This window comes from Canis aureus, chromosome X, assembly GCF_053574225.1.
Source record: "Canis aureus isolate CA01 chromosome X, VMU_Caureus_v.1.0, whole genome shotgun sequence".
Classification (NCBI taxonomy): domain Eukaryota; kingdom Metazoa; phylum Chordata; class Mammalia; order Carnivora; family Canidae; genus Canis; species Canis aureus.
Window position 1 is genome coordinate 98012365 of NC_135649.1, and position 16859 is coordinate 98029223.

The 16859-nt window shown below is 42.1% G+C and overlaps 1 protein-coding gene across 20 annotated transcripts in view; it reads left to right on the top strand.

Annotated features, from left to right (window-relative positions):
- Window positions 1-16859, top strand: part of DMD (dystrophin) — a 2162139-nt gene that overhangs the window by 2014832 nt on the left and 130448 nt on the right. For 16 of the 20 annotated variants that reach the window (XM_077887780.1, XM_077887782.1, XM_077887777.1 and 13 more), the window contains one exon: window positions 8181-8242. In XM_077887780.1, the coding sequence (XP_077743906.1) occupies window positions 8181-8242 (62 nt within the window). Of the gene's footprint in view, window positions 1-2260; window positions 2419-8180; window positions 8243-16859 lie in introns of those variants that run through there. The other 4 variants (XM_077887796.1, XM_077887794.1, XM_077887798.1 and 1 more) reach the window with 1 other exon arrangement.

Sequence of the window (16859 nt, forward strand, 5' to 3'; positions counted from 1 at the left end):
ATGTTCCATTCAGGTCTCCAATTCACATCAAAACAGGAATAACAGCTACTATAAACAATGTATTTTCATACATAGCATCATTATAGAATTTATATATGAAATGAAGATATATGTTACGGTCTTTTCTCAATGCCTTTTCCTAACAAGCAAAATTCATCATCTAACTGAAACTGACAGTAAAACAGTTACTGTGATGCCCGTGTCATTTCTTAATAATACTTTGAGTATTTAATTTCTAAAATAACATCAAGAGTTGGGAACAAGTCTTCAAGTGCCTATAACTCCAGTCTAAAAAAGAACTTAAAGATGTATTTTTGAGGATTGCCATCTGTCAAATTTAAGAAAACAAATCTGAATAGCGATTTCTTATTTTCCATTCTTTTTTGTTGTCCAACGAATGGTTCCTAATAGTTTTCTAGGTGAACAGTGAAGAAATAGACTTGAGCCTTTCTATTCTAGAGAAACGTATCAGCACTCCTGAATCTTCCGTGGGCAATTTAAAAGTGCAAAACAAACAAACAAAACAGAATAAAATGAGAAAGGAGAAGCCTGACAAAGCACAAGTGTTGCAGACCTTTAAAGGATTGATTTCTGATGTGTACAAATGCCCAGGCCGTGAGGTTTGTGTCTTTTCATTGAAATAAACATAAACAGTATTTAAGTGATTTGCCCCACTGACATGGAGATTTCGTCCCTGATTAATAGCAAAGGCCACAACTTCCTCATGCCAGAATACTAATCCTTCTCCCCCAACAAAGACAGGGGCAGACCTAGAATCTGCAGCTCGATCAAGGGACAACCTCACCCAAAGGGAATCCTAGTGTGCCCCCCTCAGACCATAATAGAAGCTGCCTCCACCACTCACTGGCACAAAATTGCTAAAAGACAGCATTAATAAGTCTCAATTTAGGAGGCAAAATGCCAGCAGAAGGGCTATATTTGCTTTAAAATAGCAAAACCAATCCTACCTACATGCACAAGTCTTCTGTGATAATGTTTACATTTTTATTTGGCTTGTCAAGGGTAATGAAGAAACTTGGCACCCCTTTTCTCTTGTGTTCATGTAGTTTAGTTCTTGCCTCTTTCGTCCTGCTGTTGCAGACAGTAAAGGGAGATTGGTGTCCACGGTGTCCCTTCAGCTCAAACGTTCTATGGGGTGAAAACGTGGAGCAAAAAAAAAAGAGGATATTTAAAAAGAAAAAAGGGGAACACGTTTTAAACTGTAAACTGAAGTGGAATGAATCAACCAGAAGAGAGAGTGCAAAGGAAGTAGTTGAAAGAAGATAAGAAGAAAAGCAGGCCAACAGAATAAATGAGCAAAGGGAGACAATAAAATCACTAAGGGAGTTCATCTTAAAATACTCGTGGGACTCTCATCGAAGATCTTATGTGAAGGTCACCAAAACTTACTGCGCTAATGAAGGCTTTCTTTGCAGAATATTCCCAGGCTTGGAATGATTTTGCATAGTTAACCTGCCTCGTCATATGGCAAACTTTAAGATTAGCAACATTGGAACTGTCCAGGCCCTGCCACTTTGCCCATCAGATGTTCCATTGGAAATGGTTTCCTTTCAGATTCCTTGAAAATAACAGCAAAAGACCAACTGTGCCACACCATTGGTGGTGGTGTTTTCTTCAGAGTCTATGCCAGTGGTTCTCAAACTTCAGTGTGCTCTTTTCTGAATCAGTCGGTCTGGGCTGGGACCTCTGGCATCCTTACTCCTCAAAAGTCCGCAGGCGATGCCGGTCTTGCCCTCCTGTACTTTGAGAACCGCAGCTGTTTGACACATACGGATGCTTCCGAAGAAGCCCGTTTAGCCCCGGACGAGCATAACCTGAATTTCATGTCCTTACAGCCCTACCACTTTAATCTTCGACTGAGGGAAAGCGGTGAGGGGAGAGAACTCTGTGATTTTTCTCTCTCAGATTCTCTGAAAAAGAAAACTCTGAGCCCGCACACTTAATTATCTGCAGTGAGGTCATTTGCACCTAGGTCATTTATTTAGGCAACAAGTAGGCTCGCTGGAGGTTTAAAGACAGTGCTCGCAGGGCGCTGTGCGGCTTTCAGGTTCCCAGGACCACCTTAAGTCCCTTCCTCTGTCGGCCTTTTCTCTTTCCTTTCCGTTTGGCCAGGCTGAGCCCCGGCGCCGGTCTCTGGGAGCCCGGGATCCCAGGTCGCTAGGTGGGGGCGGAGCCCGGCCCGGCCCCGCCCCGTCTGCCTGCAGCGCCCCCTCCCCGCCCGCCCGCCCGCCCGCCCGCCTGCCCGCGCCGGCTCCTCCGCAGTGCTTTCTGCTGCGAGCCTGGGCGGCGGCGGCGCTCGACTTTCGGGGAGCCCGGCGGTTCTGGGAAGCTCACTCCTCCGCTCGCGCCTTCCTTCGCCCGCGGAGCCCTTGCAACCATGAGGGAGCAGCTCAAAGGGTGAGTGCATCACGGCCCCCTCGGATCGCCGCAGTCCGTGCACTTGTGGCACGAGCAGTGGGCGAACGCGGGCGGCCAAAACTTGGACGAGCGCAGCGGCCGGCCGGACTCCGGGCGTCGGGGCGCCTCCCCCGCCGGTCCTTGCTGCGCCGCTGCAGGTGCGTCCCCGGGGCTTCCCCCTCGGCGCCAGGCAAGCGGGGAGCCCCCTTCCTCGCCTTTGGGATGGGCTCGGAGAGAGAAAGCTGATTTCTCGCCGTGCCCAGAGGGGACGGCGCGTTCCCCACACGGGGATTGGGGCCGCGGGAGCTTCTTGCTCCTTTCCGGGCTGTGTGGACGTGAGCCAGACCGGCTGTTCCTAAATCGTCGCTCGACCTCGCGGAGGGAAGGGGCGCGCGAGGCTTTACCTTCCATTGCGCCGCAAGTGCCAAAAGGTCAACTTTCTGCCTGATTTCTTCCGAGGATTCCAACTGACATTCCCCTTGTTGGATTTTCTACTGTGCTCCTTCCATGCCCCAAGACTTGCAGAAATCAGGAAGGAGAGAGAAAGCAATTACAGCCCAGAAGTCCAGGATTTGACACAGAGAGAGGATCAAGGGTTTTTGTTATAGTGGGGGTTTTTTGGTTTTATTTTTTGGGTTTTTGTTTTGTTTTGTTTTGTTTTGGCTTTGCCCTCTGGGGTTGATTGAGTGTGCAATCATTTCTGGGTGTCCTCTCGTGTTTCTCCAGGTGTCTGTGCTGGTCTTTAGGCGAAGTTTGTCATTCCAGATCTGATCTTGGCAACGAAAAGGGCAGGACACTTTGTTTATCTCCGTTAAATTGGAAGTTAAGTTTGAGGCTTAAATTGAAAGGGTTCAGTTGCCTGATGGAGGCATAATATTAATTATAAAATGCTTTAACATCATGAAAACAAAATGCATCCGATTTAAGTGGCAAACCCAAGTCTTTAGGTGAAAACTACATTCTTCCCCAGCCCGGAAAGCTCCTCTTGGTCCGCCTGCTTTGTTATCCTTGTCACCTCTCATCACCCCCCCCCCACCCCATCACCCTTTCTCTTTTGCCTGGATTTCTTATTTCCTTGTGCCACATCCCTTCTTTGCAGGATACAGTTGCTCTTGGAGAAGCAAGAGGAGCAAATGAAACAACACGCTTACGGGAAAGGTCTCTGACCCTTGAGCACCGTGGAATTGGTTTCAGCCAGTGTTGTTTGATCTTGGATTGGACACGACCCTGAAGTGAAATTGCTTTGGCCAAAGTTGAGGGTGGGTGGGATTTAAGCCCAAAAAGCAAATAGAGGGAGGACAAGTAACAGCTGGCACAATCACCAAGGCAATCATCTTTGGCCTGGCTTGAGCCAAACAGAATAAAATGTTAAATATCCCAGGGAACAAGAAGTGGGGACTAGAATAGGATTTCTGATACTGAGATTGACACCCGCACCCCAGCCCACTCCCCACGATAGCAGAAACTTTTAAATATATTTTCCCATTCCCACCCTGCCAGTATTCCAGCAGTGCACGCCAAGTTCAACATTCAGCATGCAAATGCCAAGGTTCCTCTAGAAAAAGAGTCTGATCCCCAGATTAAAGGGAAATGATTTTGTGTGTGTGGATCAATGGGCTCCAGATTATATATGAAGCCAAACTCTAATCCTCTGCAAATCGCAAGAGAACGGTACCTTTTTATACCGCTGCATAGCGATTAGTTTCCTCCCCGGGAAGTAGTGGAGAGATATTTTTTAGAAAGGCAACTGTTTGGAATATTTTCAGTACCCAATAACAGTGGTGGCAGAAGAAATCTTATTTTAATTAGGCAACTGCCATTTCCCCTGCGAGAGAAGTAGAAATTTGTTACTTTTTGTAAGTGTTTAATGTTTGTTTTTAAGAAACTAAAAAAGCAATTCCAATAAGTCTGATTATTCCAGCACTGACAGCAGGAACAGCTCTGAGGCAGTTATAATAACCTTGCACACTACTTGAAACTAAAGAAGGTGAGAGAAAATTTAAATTGTATGGTAGGAAATTAGGTCAGCCCTGTGCTCAGTAGAGTAATACTTTAATTTCTTATTATTGACAAGTGGGTGTTGCCGGGGTCTTTCCTCACATCCAGTGATTTTGTATTTTAATTTGCATCAGGTTCCTGTCACAGACCCGAATAAAAGGGAAAGGAGAGATTATTGGAGTTTGTACATATTTGAAAAAGAGGGGAAGTCAGAGTTTGAAGGCTGTTCGGAAAGGCATATCTGCCAGGCTTTGGAACCATCAGGGCCAAAATCAATAACATTTTTTAAAGACTTTAAGAGCTTTTTAAAGATTATTTATGAAGCTCGTCACTGTCTTAATGGGCATGCAGAATTTTGATCTACGTCGAATATTGTTATCCTCAGAAGACTGAACAAAGATGTACCCGTTCACTTGTGAACAGGTTTCAGAGTTTCCTTCGGGGTTGGAGAGCGAGTTTCTGATGCGATGTGAAAAGTGAAATACAAAAAAGAGACACTTACCAAGAACGGCACCACCCACACTCCCACCACCGGCTCCCCAGCACAGCATCTCTCTCTCTCTCTCTCTCTCTCTCTCTCAATGTTTTCTGTAGATTCCAGGTAGACCTGAGCTGCATCTCCTGGAGTTACTGAGAATTCTCTCCTGTTTTTGAAGATAGACACAGAGTAATAAATACAGCTATAAAATTTTTGTTGATCACCAGCAAAAAAAAAAAAAAAAAAAAATGGGTTTGTCCTTTAAGGCAGGATATGGATAGGAGTCACGCAGATTTGTGCCTACCGGGGCCTCCTGCCCATATTCATCTTCTCTTTCTCTTCTGGGGGTTCGATATGTCTCACGAGGGCTTTGAATTCACCGCATGCTGAAAACACCCACATCCAGTGAAGCGAACATTTGGCTCATCTTATAGTTACCAAAGAATCGGAAGTCATTGGAGCTGGGTTGTCAATCGTTCTTAACATTAAATGATGATGAGATTATTTTTCTATTTGTGAGGATTAGTCACACCCTTTATTCTTTTCTTCTTTCCACTTGCGCTCACTTCTCTTGCTTGGTTCTGGTTTGCAACTGAAGTGAAACTAAGGCTGTAAAGATGAAATACAAATCTGTTTTCTAGTTACTTGGCATTGCTTAAAAAGAAAAGGGTTGCATGTTGGAGGGCAAGGAGGTAAAGGACTTTTGCATTTGTTGGAGTTCATTTAGCTAGGTTACTCAAGACCCTCCAGCATCACAGGTAGGTGGGAAAATGAGCCCCTGGAAAGGTCCAGTATCTAATAACCTGTGAAGTGAGGATACAATTGGGGGTTTAGAATTTCTGCTATCTTCCAGCAAAGGAAACAACACTTTAGCTAAGGACTGATGGATTAAAACAGAATTTTGGAAGTCCTTCTCACAATTTTGAACCACTGGCATAATTTCCTTAGAAAGGTAGAAATGTTGGTGGATCAAGAGTCGTGAGGTTTATTTTGGAGAGAGGCAGCTACAAGAAGCTTGCTTGCACTCCACGTGGGGATCCCCCTGTCCCTTGTATGCAAGTTTCTCTTTCCTTGGGGAATGGCGTTTGGTACAAGTCACCGTGTTCTTCCCACTTGAAGTCCATTACAGATGCTGTCTTTTCAGAGTGCCTGTCTGTGTTTCTGTCTGATTAGGTTTATCAGAGCAGACAGATATTTTCCTGGCCATCTATTGAAGATGTTGCAGTCCTCCCACACATCGTGGAGAGGGGACTTTATTATCATGCATTGTGTGTATGTATTAAGGGCCTAAATATGTGGACACATGTGCTTTCCCATGCTTTTCCCTTCCCCTCTCCCTGGCATTCCCATATGTGTAGCCCTGGGAAATGACAGAGGCCTAAATGCAGGGTGGTCTTTCCTTGCTGGATACTTGTGTACAGAATTGGTACACAATCACTTTCTGAGCTAAAAAACACCCAAGAACAAGCAACACTTTTTCCGTGAAGCTGCAAGCTGCAGCCTCCTTGTGCTGTGCATATAAAGTACCAGTTCCGCCCACCTCTTCTCCAGATCATAAACCAGCTTGGTTGTGGTGCTTCCTAAAACCCCCGAAAGCACGGAGGACTGCATGCATCTTCTGCTCTCCTTGCCCTTTAAGACCGACGTCACTCTGGTACATTCCCTGGCCCGAGAAGCCCCTGTTGCACTCCTCAAATGTGAATTGCCTCTTGCAGAAGAGTAAACCAGAAATGAACACGTCGAGAGTCCGAAAGGGCCCTTTGCAAATGAGCGTGGTCTTGTAACTTTCTTTACGAAGTCTTCCCGGTTCCATCACTGGATGGTCAATATCAGAGGGGATGGTCTTGGAAGGTGTACAGTTTGGGGAATTTCCACATGCTTTGTGACAGATTTTCATATTTTACAAACCACAACAAGTATTACTCCTTTTAACTTTTTTTTTTAAACAAGTAAACAAACAAAGGTAATTCACATGGAGTGTTTTTTGTTCTCTACAAGATGCCTTAGGCTTGCTTACCACAGGTGGATCCTCATCTATGGTGTCATCAACTAATAAAAAGCCACTTTTAGCGGCTGTTAATTTGGGGACAACATAATAATAAAAGCAACCATTCATTGAGCACCAGAACTTGCTGGTCACCTAATCCCTTAAGTCTCCCAAGTGAGCAGGCTTGCCCTGGATTGTGCAGTGAGTAGGGCACAGAGCCAGGATCCAGACCTCAGCTTGAAAATCTGTGTTGAGGTCGCTTGACCTTGTTGCCTCCCCAAACTCTTTTTTCCGGGCGAGGCATCTGCACTTGGTGTTTGCCTTGAAGAGTCCACCTATTAGGATTTCTCTCCTCTCCAGCCTCGCCCTTCCCCTGAAGATTCTCAATAGGCTGTGCCCAGGACTCCTGAAATACCTACTTTTGGGGTTGCATTTTACCCTATCAGAGCCCGTCATGTAATCCCTGAAAACTGGAAATCCGACGCTCTGGTGATTTATGCAGATGGGCCAAAGTGAGGAAAAGTATATGTGGTTATCTCTCCTGGATTTAGTCATGCAACTGAATTAGGAACAAAGGTGTTTTGTTCTTTTTGTGGCGGGAGCTGATAGCTGGCAACTGCACTTAACTGAACTGCAAGAAATGGGGGAGAACTGTGAATGCTTCATTCAGGCCCAAGTAAATATAGGGAAAGGTGGAGTGGTGTGTGGAGTACTGAGTAAAAAAGACACTTGAGAAGTGAGACACGGGGAGAGAGGGAAGGTAGGATAGATTGGTCAGGCACTGGCTAGACCTTAAGCCCTTGAAGTGAAATGCAGTCCTCGTGGGTATGAGACCTGGATACGCAGAAGAAGGAGTAATGGAAAAATGTCAAGGGCAGTGAAAGCCAGTGAGAAGTGAGGCAATTTATTTATTGAACCGATGTTCTGTGTCTCTTTGACAGGTTTGAGTACCACTTGTCCGTGTCCCTTCCGACAGGTCTCCATTGGACAGGTGAAGACATCCTGGGTTTTGATCATTGATTACATAACCAAGTCATTTGGTAATAACAGAAGCACAGTTGCCCTGTGGCACCAAGAAGAAACAAATTCTGGTTCCCAAAGCATGCTCGTGTTGCCTTTTTCCCTTTGAGGGTGAAGGTAGCAGCCTCTCTGCTTATAAGAGACGTTCTTGACGGCGTGATGGAAGCCCTTTGACATAACTATGCCGAGTGAATCAGAAGCAAACCATGCTTTTCCTTCCTCCTTTTCTTTACTACCCATTATAAATTCTAAAGTCTCTCTCTGTGTTTTCTGTTTTAGCCACGAGACCCAAACAACTTGCTGGGACCATCCCAAAATGACAGAGCTCTACCAGTCTTTAGGTAAGGACGTGGCTATGTTTGTGCCAGGTGAAATGACCGGGGACTCGCAGGATAGTTTGTAGTGTCACGTTGTTGGTTGTCTCCATCTCATACTGGATGGTTGAAAAGGTGAAAATAATACCTTTCTACCCAAAACTGACAGCTTTCTTTTTCACAGAGCTTCTTTAAAAATAAGTTTTCGAATGTCATCGATTCCTGAAAATTCAATATACCTGAGAGGGCCAAAGGGTCTCTGTAGTTTTCTTTGCTGTGTAAAAGGATGGAAAAAAAAAATACTTGCAATTTATGGCAATTGTTTTTCCCACCAAGAAAGAAAACTGTTTCAAGTTGTTCTTATTGATTTCTTCCCCTTGAAACTCAAGACAGAGCTTTTTGCCAAACCACGAATATTATGGTAGGAATTTTCTGCAGTCTTTCCAGTGCTTATAATTCCCAAGCCTGTCAGGTCATCAGCATGAGCATTTAAATGATTTCTCTACTATGTCTTGTTTTGTGTTTGTGTGAGAGCCTGAGGATTTTCCTCCCCCATCATAAGTTGGGATTTTTTTGAACAGACGCACAGCCTCCAAAGAAAAAAAAAACACCCATCGTCCTAATGCTTCGTGAAAGTCCACTCCATACCGTTTTACATCTTTGGAGAGTAATCTGAAATGAATTATCTTATGTAGTAACTAGTTGTTTGTTTGTTTTGTAATTAAAAAGTACATCTTCTGTACCACTAAAACAGTTTTTTTTAAGTCTGCTTCTTTGTGAATGCACATATTTCCAGACTAAAAGGCACAAGGAGAACTCTTTGGATTTAAAGTTACGTGACAATGCCCATGGGAATCAGGGTGCTCAGACAAATTTTCACGTGTGTGTGCTTGTGCACGCGTGTGTATCCATATGTGTGTGTAGCTATTGCTGCCTTGCTGCCATAGGTTCTTATTGTAATGAATTGCAGTTACAGAGACGTGGGGTAGGCGATATTAGTAAAAAAATTGTTTCCCCAGACTTTTTCTAACTATACATGAAATTAGTTCCTTCTAAAAAATCTGAAAAATACAAATAAAAAGCATGAGAAACAAAAGATGTCACTTAAAATTCTACTGGCCAGAGATTTCCAATACGTTTCAATGAATACCATGTCATTTTAGTCTTAGCAGTATGTGTGTGGGGAGTGTGGGGGTTGTATATGCATGCACATATGTACACAACACACTTTTTAAAAATTTCAAGAAAATTGGAATCAGCTAATGTTTAAGTGCTACATTTTCAGCTCTCCCAGAAGGCTTCTGGCTTACAGTGCTGCACTGTTTAGATCACAGGTGGAAAACTTAAATGCTTAATTTTGGCAAATAAGAGAATAGAGGCTTCATCTGAAATAGGCAGCAGCTTTGCTGGGCAAGCAGGCCATCCTAGCCCTGTAATCTTAGGACTTCCCTTTTTTAAGAGAAATGAGAAATCTGTCGATCAAGAGCTCATTTGAACTCTTCTGGGAGACTCCTGATTATAACCCCAGGTTTACACAGACTCAGTCCACATGTGATGTTTTGCCTTTAATCACAGTGATGGGTCATTGTAATATTTGAATTTACTTTTACTTAACATTTTTTATTATAGAATTAATGATTGCTCATATTTTTTAAAGTTTAAAAATATAGACAAGCTAATGAACAAGAAAGAAGAAAAGACAAATCCTCTATAACTCACCTCTTAGAGTTAACTAATGTTTAATAATCCAGTGGGTATCTTCAAGAATTTCTTTCTGTATATGCATTTTCACAAAAGCTAGATAGTGCTGTTTTATAATCAGCTTTTTTTCACCTAAAGGCAATGTACCATGGCCATATTTCCATTTCATTACATTGTATTCTCTACTGGCTTACTTTTAATTGCTCTGTAATGAGAAACCACAAACGTGGTTGATAAAAAGCTAATTATGAACTATCAATGAATAGATGTTTGTACCTTCAGTAGGAATTAAATATACCTTTTATCATCTTATTTCTGAAGTTTTCTCAATAATTCAAATGTGGTGGTAAACTAAAAGCCAGTAATCTGGCGTGATTTTGGACCTTGGGCAAATCATCTGACTTTGGGAGATAATAGAATTCTACAGTTGCAGGGGAATTTAAAGCCCATTTATTACAAACTTTGAGGAAATCAACTTTACTGAGATAATTTACATATCCTAAAATGCAGCCGTCTTAAACGGTCAGCTCCAACCTCCTTTGAAATTCTGTTCTTAGCTATGCCGATAACAACCATCTTGGAAATGAACCAGTGTTGACATTTGTTTTACGTCTTTCTGAAATGAAAATTGCCAGTGTTTTTGTTGCAATCAGATGTTACTTAGGCTAACTTTTACCAAATGGTGACGCATCCAATAACATCTTCCATTTATTGAGAGCGCACTGTGTGCACTGCACGTGGATCACATCCACAACTGTTGTGCACCGTGGATGGTATCAGCATGCATATTTCACAGGGCAGTGAGATTAGGTGCAGAGAAACCATTTATCAGGGCTACACAGCTCTCTGGGGCTACACTGGGATTTGGTCAGGGTCCTCTATTACCATTTTCACTCATCTCATTGATGTTATTCACTCAGTAAAGCATGCCCATGTACGTTACAATGCACCTGCTACAAATATGTACAAATTGACAGTTTCACCTGTAGATAGTTATTTGAATAGTATTTCTGGAACAAACCATTGCATTTCTGTAGACGGTGTAGTAGGTTCCTAGATGGTAGGCAGTGTTCCTTTCAGTTTTGCCGGGCACCGGCAATGGTTGGATGAATGGTTGATTTTCTTTGTTATACGTCTATACCCCTGAGATGACTTACATGATTAACTATTATTTCTGCCTCACTCACCCAGTATAGTGTTTTGAAGTTGAAATATGGGCATTTCATACTGAAAAGAAGCCTTTTATTTCTTTGTAATTTTTATATACTGGCTTATAGTTGCTATTCAACAAAGCAAGGTCCGAGTTGCTACTTTGAGTTCTAGAGTAAATGGTTGGAAGCATTCCTCTGTACTCAGTTCATGAAGGGTATCATGAAAGCAAAACTGGTGTGTGATTGGGTGTGTTAAATGTTTTAGACAATATAGGTCTAAAGTAGATCCCTTACCTAATAGAACTCGAACCTCTTGTCTGTGACATGTTGAAAATACCAAGATGTTGCTTATCCCCTCTCTAGCCCCAATTTCAGACGTTCTCCCCATTGAAGCTACAGTGGTTCACAATGCGGGAAATATTACACATTCCTAAATTTGCCCACTTCTGAGAAGACTTCCATTCTCGAACTGGCCCAAATTCCCCACTAGCCCGTTCAACACATGTTTGTTAATGTCCCTTCTCCCCAAAGCATTCAAGTGTTTTCCCTCACGCTCTGCCTGCCGTCTGGACAGAATGCTGGTATAAAGCCAACAACGTTTTGGATGGACCATAACAGTAGTATTTGTGCCCTGACTGATGGAAGGCTGTGATGTTACTTCAAATGTTAATATTTGCATTCTCTAGTTAACAGAATGGTAGGTAATTTTCTTTTTCATCCTTTTTCTTGTGATTTTCTACAATGAGTTTACATTACTTACAATTAGATGTTTAGCATAAAACGTTTCTTCATCATTACCGCCTTCCTTAGTGTCCCTACGGTTGTAACAATTCACCAGTGAGAACCCACGACAGGAAAGCGACAATAGCCACTCACAAACCTCCCCCCGTCCCAACATCACATATGTCTGTATAGAATTTATGTTTAAGTACCCTGATTCCCACAGACTTTGTCAGGTAACTTTTAACACCAAGAGATTGCCTCATGTGTTTTAGTTTCTAAATATGTCCTTCCACAAAAGAGCAGACCTAAAAATTCTTAGTGGTAGAGAAGACATGCCTAACTTTTTGGTTTAAAAAAAATTAGAGATTTCATTTTAAATCATTCTTAACAGACCAAACACAGCTTTCTGGAGTGAACTCTCATCAAATGTTAAAAATATTTTGTGTTTTCACCTTACTTTATAGACTATGTACCTGCCCCTCAAAATTCTAAGTTTAAAGGGGAAAAGTTGTCAGACTTCCACACTAATACAAGAGAAGGCATAATAAGAAATGATGTAAATGTTCACAATGTGACAACCTGACAATCATTAGGAATTTGAGGATTGGAAGGTCTCCAGAAAATTCTTTATGCAACATAAACAGTTTGGCAAAAGTGTGGTCTTGTTTTCACAAGGAGGAAATCAATAAGAACAACCTAAAAACAGTTTTCTTTCAGCATTTTTCTCTGCCCCCAGTGTGGTGGGGTGAGGGGTAAATAAAAAAAAAAACCTAAGTTTCCCATACATATTTTTACATGGGCCTTATTAGTATTCCTATCTTTGTAATGAGGCCATGGGACCAACATGTCTAAGAATTTTCTTTATTTTTCTCTTACTTTGGGCTGAGGTGAAGCAGGTTGTTTCCTGAACTTGCTGTGATCATAATTTTTCAAGAAGCACCTTTGGCTGACTCTGCAGACAAACGCATTTCTAAAAGTTGAATCATTCCTATTTTTAAAACTGCATATTCTAGAAAACAAACAACAGGGAAAAGATCCTGCCACCCATCGGTGTCTTACAGGCAGAGTGAGGCAAGCGGTTACCGAGAACAGAGGATCTTGAGATATTTCCTACAAGACCCGCTGGGCCATCCATTTGTTGTTCAAAAGGCGTGTTCTTCATCATTTCTTAGAAGCAATAATCTAGCTGATATGTGAGGTGAATTTCAGGTTTCCTTTAGCATCTTTACAAATATAACGAAAAGACTGTTGTCCCATTATGTTATCTTGGCAATTCAAAAGCTACAAGTCTGTAAGTCTCCAAAAGCCGTTTACAAAATCAGTAGCTGTTAGATAGTGATGTGCTCCAGGATTTATTTTGAAATATTAATATAAGACTGATTTATGTGAAGTGCCATTAAATGATAAAAAGCCTGTCATTTTCCTCATGATTTATGTCTCGGTGCTTAAGTTCATCACTAAAATTTTTAAGTAAATATTTCTTTTAAAAAGCCCTCACCCCCATAATATGTACTGCTCAGAGATCCTCGAAGAAGGTATTGCTTAGTCTGTCTTACTGGGATCTATAAATTATAAATACAAGAGAATCAGGTAGTCCTCTCCGTGGTTCCCTTCCGAGCTGCACTGTGAGGTGTTTACATTAGTGATCGTGGTGGTACAGGACAGGAAGAGCAGTTTGCAACGGGGACTCGTGGGTAAAAATAAGATAATATGAAAAGAGAATCGTGAAGCTTTAGGGGTTAGCTGAGTATTCCAAACCATTTGCTAAAAATCCATATGCCCCATATGATCTGATGTCACTTATTGCAGTTTCCTTTTTCTGCATTGCAGCCCCTTTAACCTCCAGGGTTTTCTCTAGGAGGGTCAGTTGTCATCCTTCCCTGCGGTTCTAGCATGCTTTAGAAGGATCTTGTCGCTCAAATTTTGCAACCCAGGGGCAGCCCCAGTGGCTCAGCGGTTTAGCGCCGCCTTCAGCCCAGGGCGTGACTCACGTCAGGCTCACTGCAGGGAGCCTGCTTCTTCCTCTGCCTGTGCCGCCCGCCCCCCCCCCATAATTAAATAAATAAAATCTTTAAAAAATTTTTTGCAACCCATTCTCCAGCATGATGTTCACCCAAATGATACGAAAGCTGTCAGTTTTTAGAAATGGATTTTGAGCGTTTTAGGCAATCATAGGGAAAGTGGTCTTAAAAACTCTTGTGATTTGAAGACAGTCCATCAACACGTGGCCCTTAGCCTGGCATCTGTTGCCTGAGAAGAGCTTTAGAATGTTAAAATGAGGGCTTTGGGGATGCCTGGGTGGCTCAGCAGTTGAGCGTCTGCCTTTGGCTCAGGTCCTGATCCCGGGATCTGGGATCGAGTCCCGCATCGGGCTCCTTGCGGGGAGCCTGCTTCTCCCTCTGCCTATGTCTCTGCCTCTCTCTGTGTCTCTTATGAATAAATAAAATATTTAAAAAATAAGATAAAATGAGGGCTTTGTTTTAGGGTCTGGTGGGTCTGAGGCCGGTGGGATTCTTCAGCAGTACAAGTTAAGAGCACCAATCAATTCCCAGTTAAGTCATGAGGCTAAGAGCTTCGTCAAGTTACATGAATAGCATTATTAATAAATGAGCACAGCTGGCCAGATAGTTAGGAACACTCCATAGAAATCCTGAATCTCTTTCCTCAGTCGTCCATGAGGAGGGAATAATACCTTTGAGGTCTACAAGCTCTCCCTCTCTGTCGAACATTCCATTAAGTGCTCCCTCCAGAGGATGCTCTACAGTTAGGAGCTGCGGGATTCTGAACGACTATGAATTCCTTTTGCCTCGGGAGCTTGTCCTCATGCTTTTCTCAGCATATTATGTAAACCGTTCTCAACTAGGCTGCTCAATATTTAGCATATTCTTTTCCTTGTCTCTTGTCTCCAAATCCTTAAGTATTAAAACCTTCTGTATTTTGTTTTTCTCCTACCATAATGCCTTGAACGGGAAAGAATATCTAAATTGAGATTCCAGCTTAGGTGTGACCTTGGGCTAATCTTTTGCTTTTTCTTGGTCTCAGATTTCTGATTCAGCAGGTTGGGCAACGAATCTTCCATCTCTGAATGTCTGGTTTTAATTCAACTCCTGGCCAGAGTATGGTTTGGTCTTGGGAATGCAATGTGCATCTCTCCAATTCCTCTTGGTCACTACCAGCCTGGAAGATGGGAATCATAGGATAATCATACTCATAATAATTGTGCTTTCATTTGCATAGCACTTTACACTGTGTAAAGTTTTCAGAAATAACTGTATTTAATCCTTACATGGCTGTAAATTAGGTCTATAGCTGGCACATGACCTGAATTTCATATTAATTTGTGTCACATCATCTGTCTTGCCTTCCCCTTGAGTATAGTTCCCATTTTTGATTTGGAAAATAATGCTACTGTATCAGTGGATGGGGTAGCTGTTTCCTTCTTTCGTTTTGGACCTGAGCAGGCTGAGGCACAAGACCTGCTTTGACTTATTTGTACTGACATATGGGTAGAAGATAAGGAACCAGGTCCAGAGCACACATTTTATGGCTCCTAGTTTGCTATTCTCAAAGGAATATCCATTACTCCCAGCATGATTTATAAAACTGCTTTATCAGCATAATTAAGCTATGGAATCTCAAATGACGTTCTTTATTCCCTAGCTGACAAAGTTAGCAGTGGAGATTTACTCAGATTTGCAAAATAGAAGACATTAAGGCTGTTATAAATGTTCTTCCTTTACTAGCTGCTTATAAAAAGAAAAAAAAGAGAAATAATCTGTTCTTTTAATGTCAGTTACAATCAATTGATTTTCCCCATTTGTAAAATGGAAATGTAATTTTCAAATCAAAATTTATGGCACTTTAATGGAATATTCTTTTATAATATTTTTTCTCGTTCAAACAACTTGATTTAAAGCTTCTAATTGAGGAACATAAATAAATAGATACTTCCGATCTGCATCTTCTGAAGCTTATTTCAGAGAGGAAACTCAAAAAGATTCTCTCTCAGACTGGTTTACAATTTAAAAGAGCTGCCAAATTGTAGTTTAGTTGATCCAAATAAGAGGAGCATTAAGGTTACACCTGCAGCTCTGAAAAAAGTGCTGGATGTGTACAATTTTATGTAGCTGGGTCTGCAGAAGAAGATTTTTGCACACGGAGTAAAGGCATCTAAAAACGTGTCTGCTCTTATTCAGACACTTCCAATATTTCTTTTTTAAGCACACAAGTCTGATTACCTCTGTACGTCTCTCGGGAGCTGCAATTTTGCTGGAAAGAGATTCGGAACAGTCAGAACACTCACATAAAATAGATAGTGAGTTTTTAAAGTCTGTACCCTCTACGGTAGTAATAAAATGACCTAAAAATATTCTGAAAGACTATCTCATGACATAGTGGATGAATCATTAGCTTATTTATGAATTGGTGATATTCTGTGAGAATGTTTCAGAATTTGCCACTCTACCGTCCTGATCCCTTGCATAACTCCAGGGAAGGCCTCGTGCCCCCTCATAAATTGAAGCTTACGTAACTGGGACATACGTTATATGTGAGTGTGTGTATGTGCAAGCATGGGCATGTGTGGCACACATATATTTATTTATGTACATATTCTTTATCAAGTATCTATTTTGATGGAAAGGCGGTATTTGGCTTTCTCATTCTGTGAAGAGGCTGTCCGTTTTAGAGCAGTGCTTCTCAAACAGATGAAGGGCAATCGTTTTGTTTTTTAAACCGTATATAGGACATTACAGACTTGCAGGTGATGCTGCTGACGCTGACCGGTATGCATTCACACTACATGTCACTCAGCTGCACAGGTTCAGCGACACCCAACCTGATTTGTGCCCTGTTCTGGATGAACCCATTGATCACGCAGTTGGATGTCACGGCAATGACAGGTTGCTGCAAAAGTTACCTAACGTACCCAACTTCCATATTTGTGAAGAACCATAATTTGAGTAGCACTGTTCCAGAGTCGTTAATTTTTGAAAGAATAAATGTCAAATCAAGGGACCTTGGGTGTGTGTTGAGGGGTTCTAATTAATTGACACCAAACAAGAAGACCT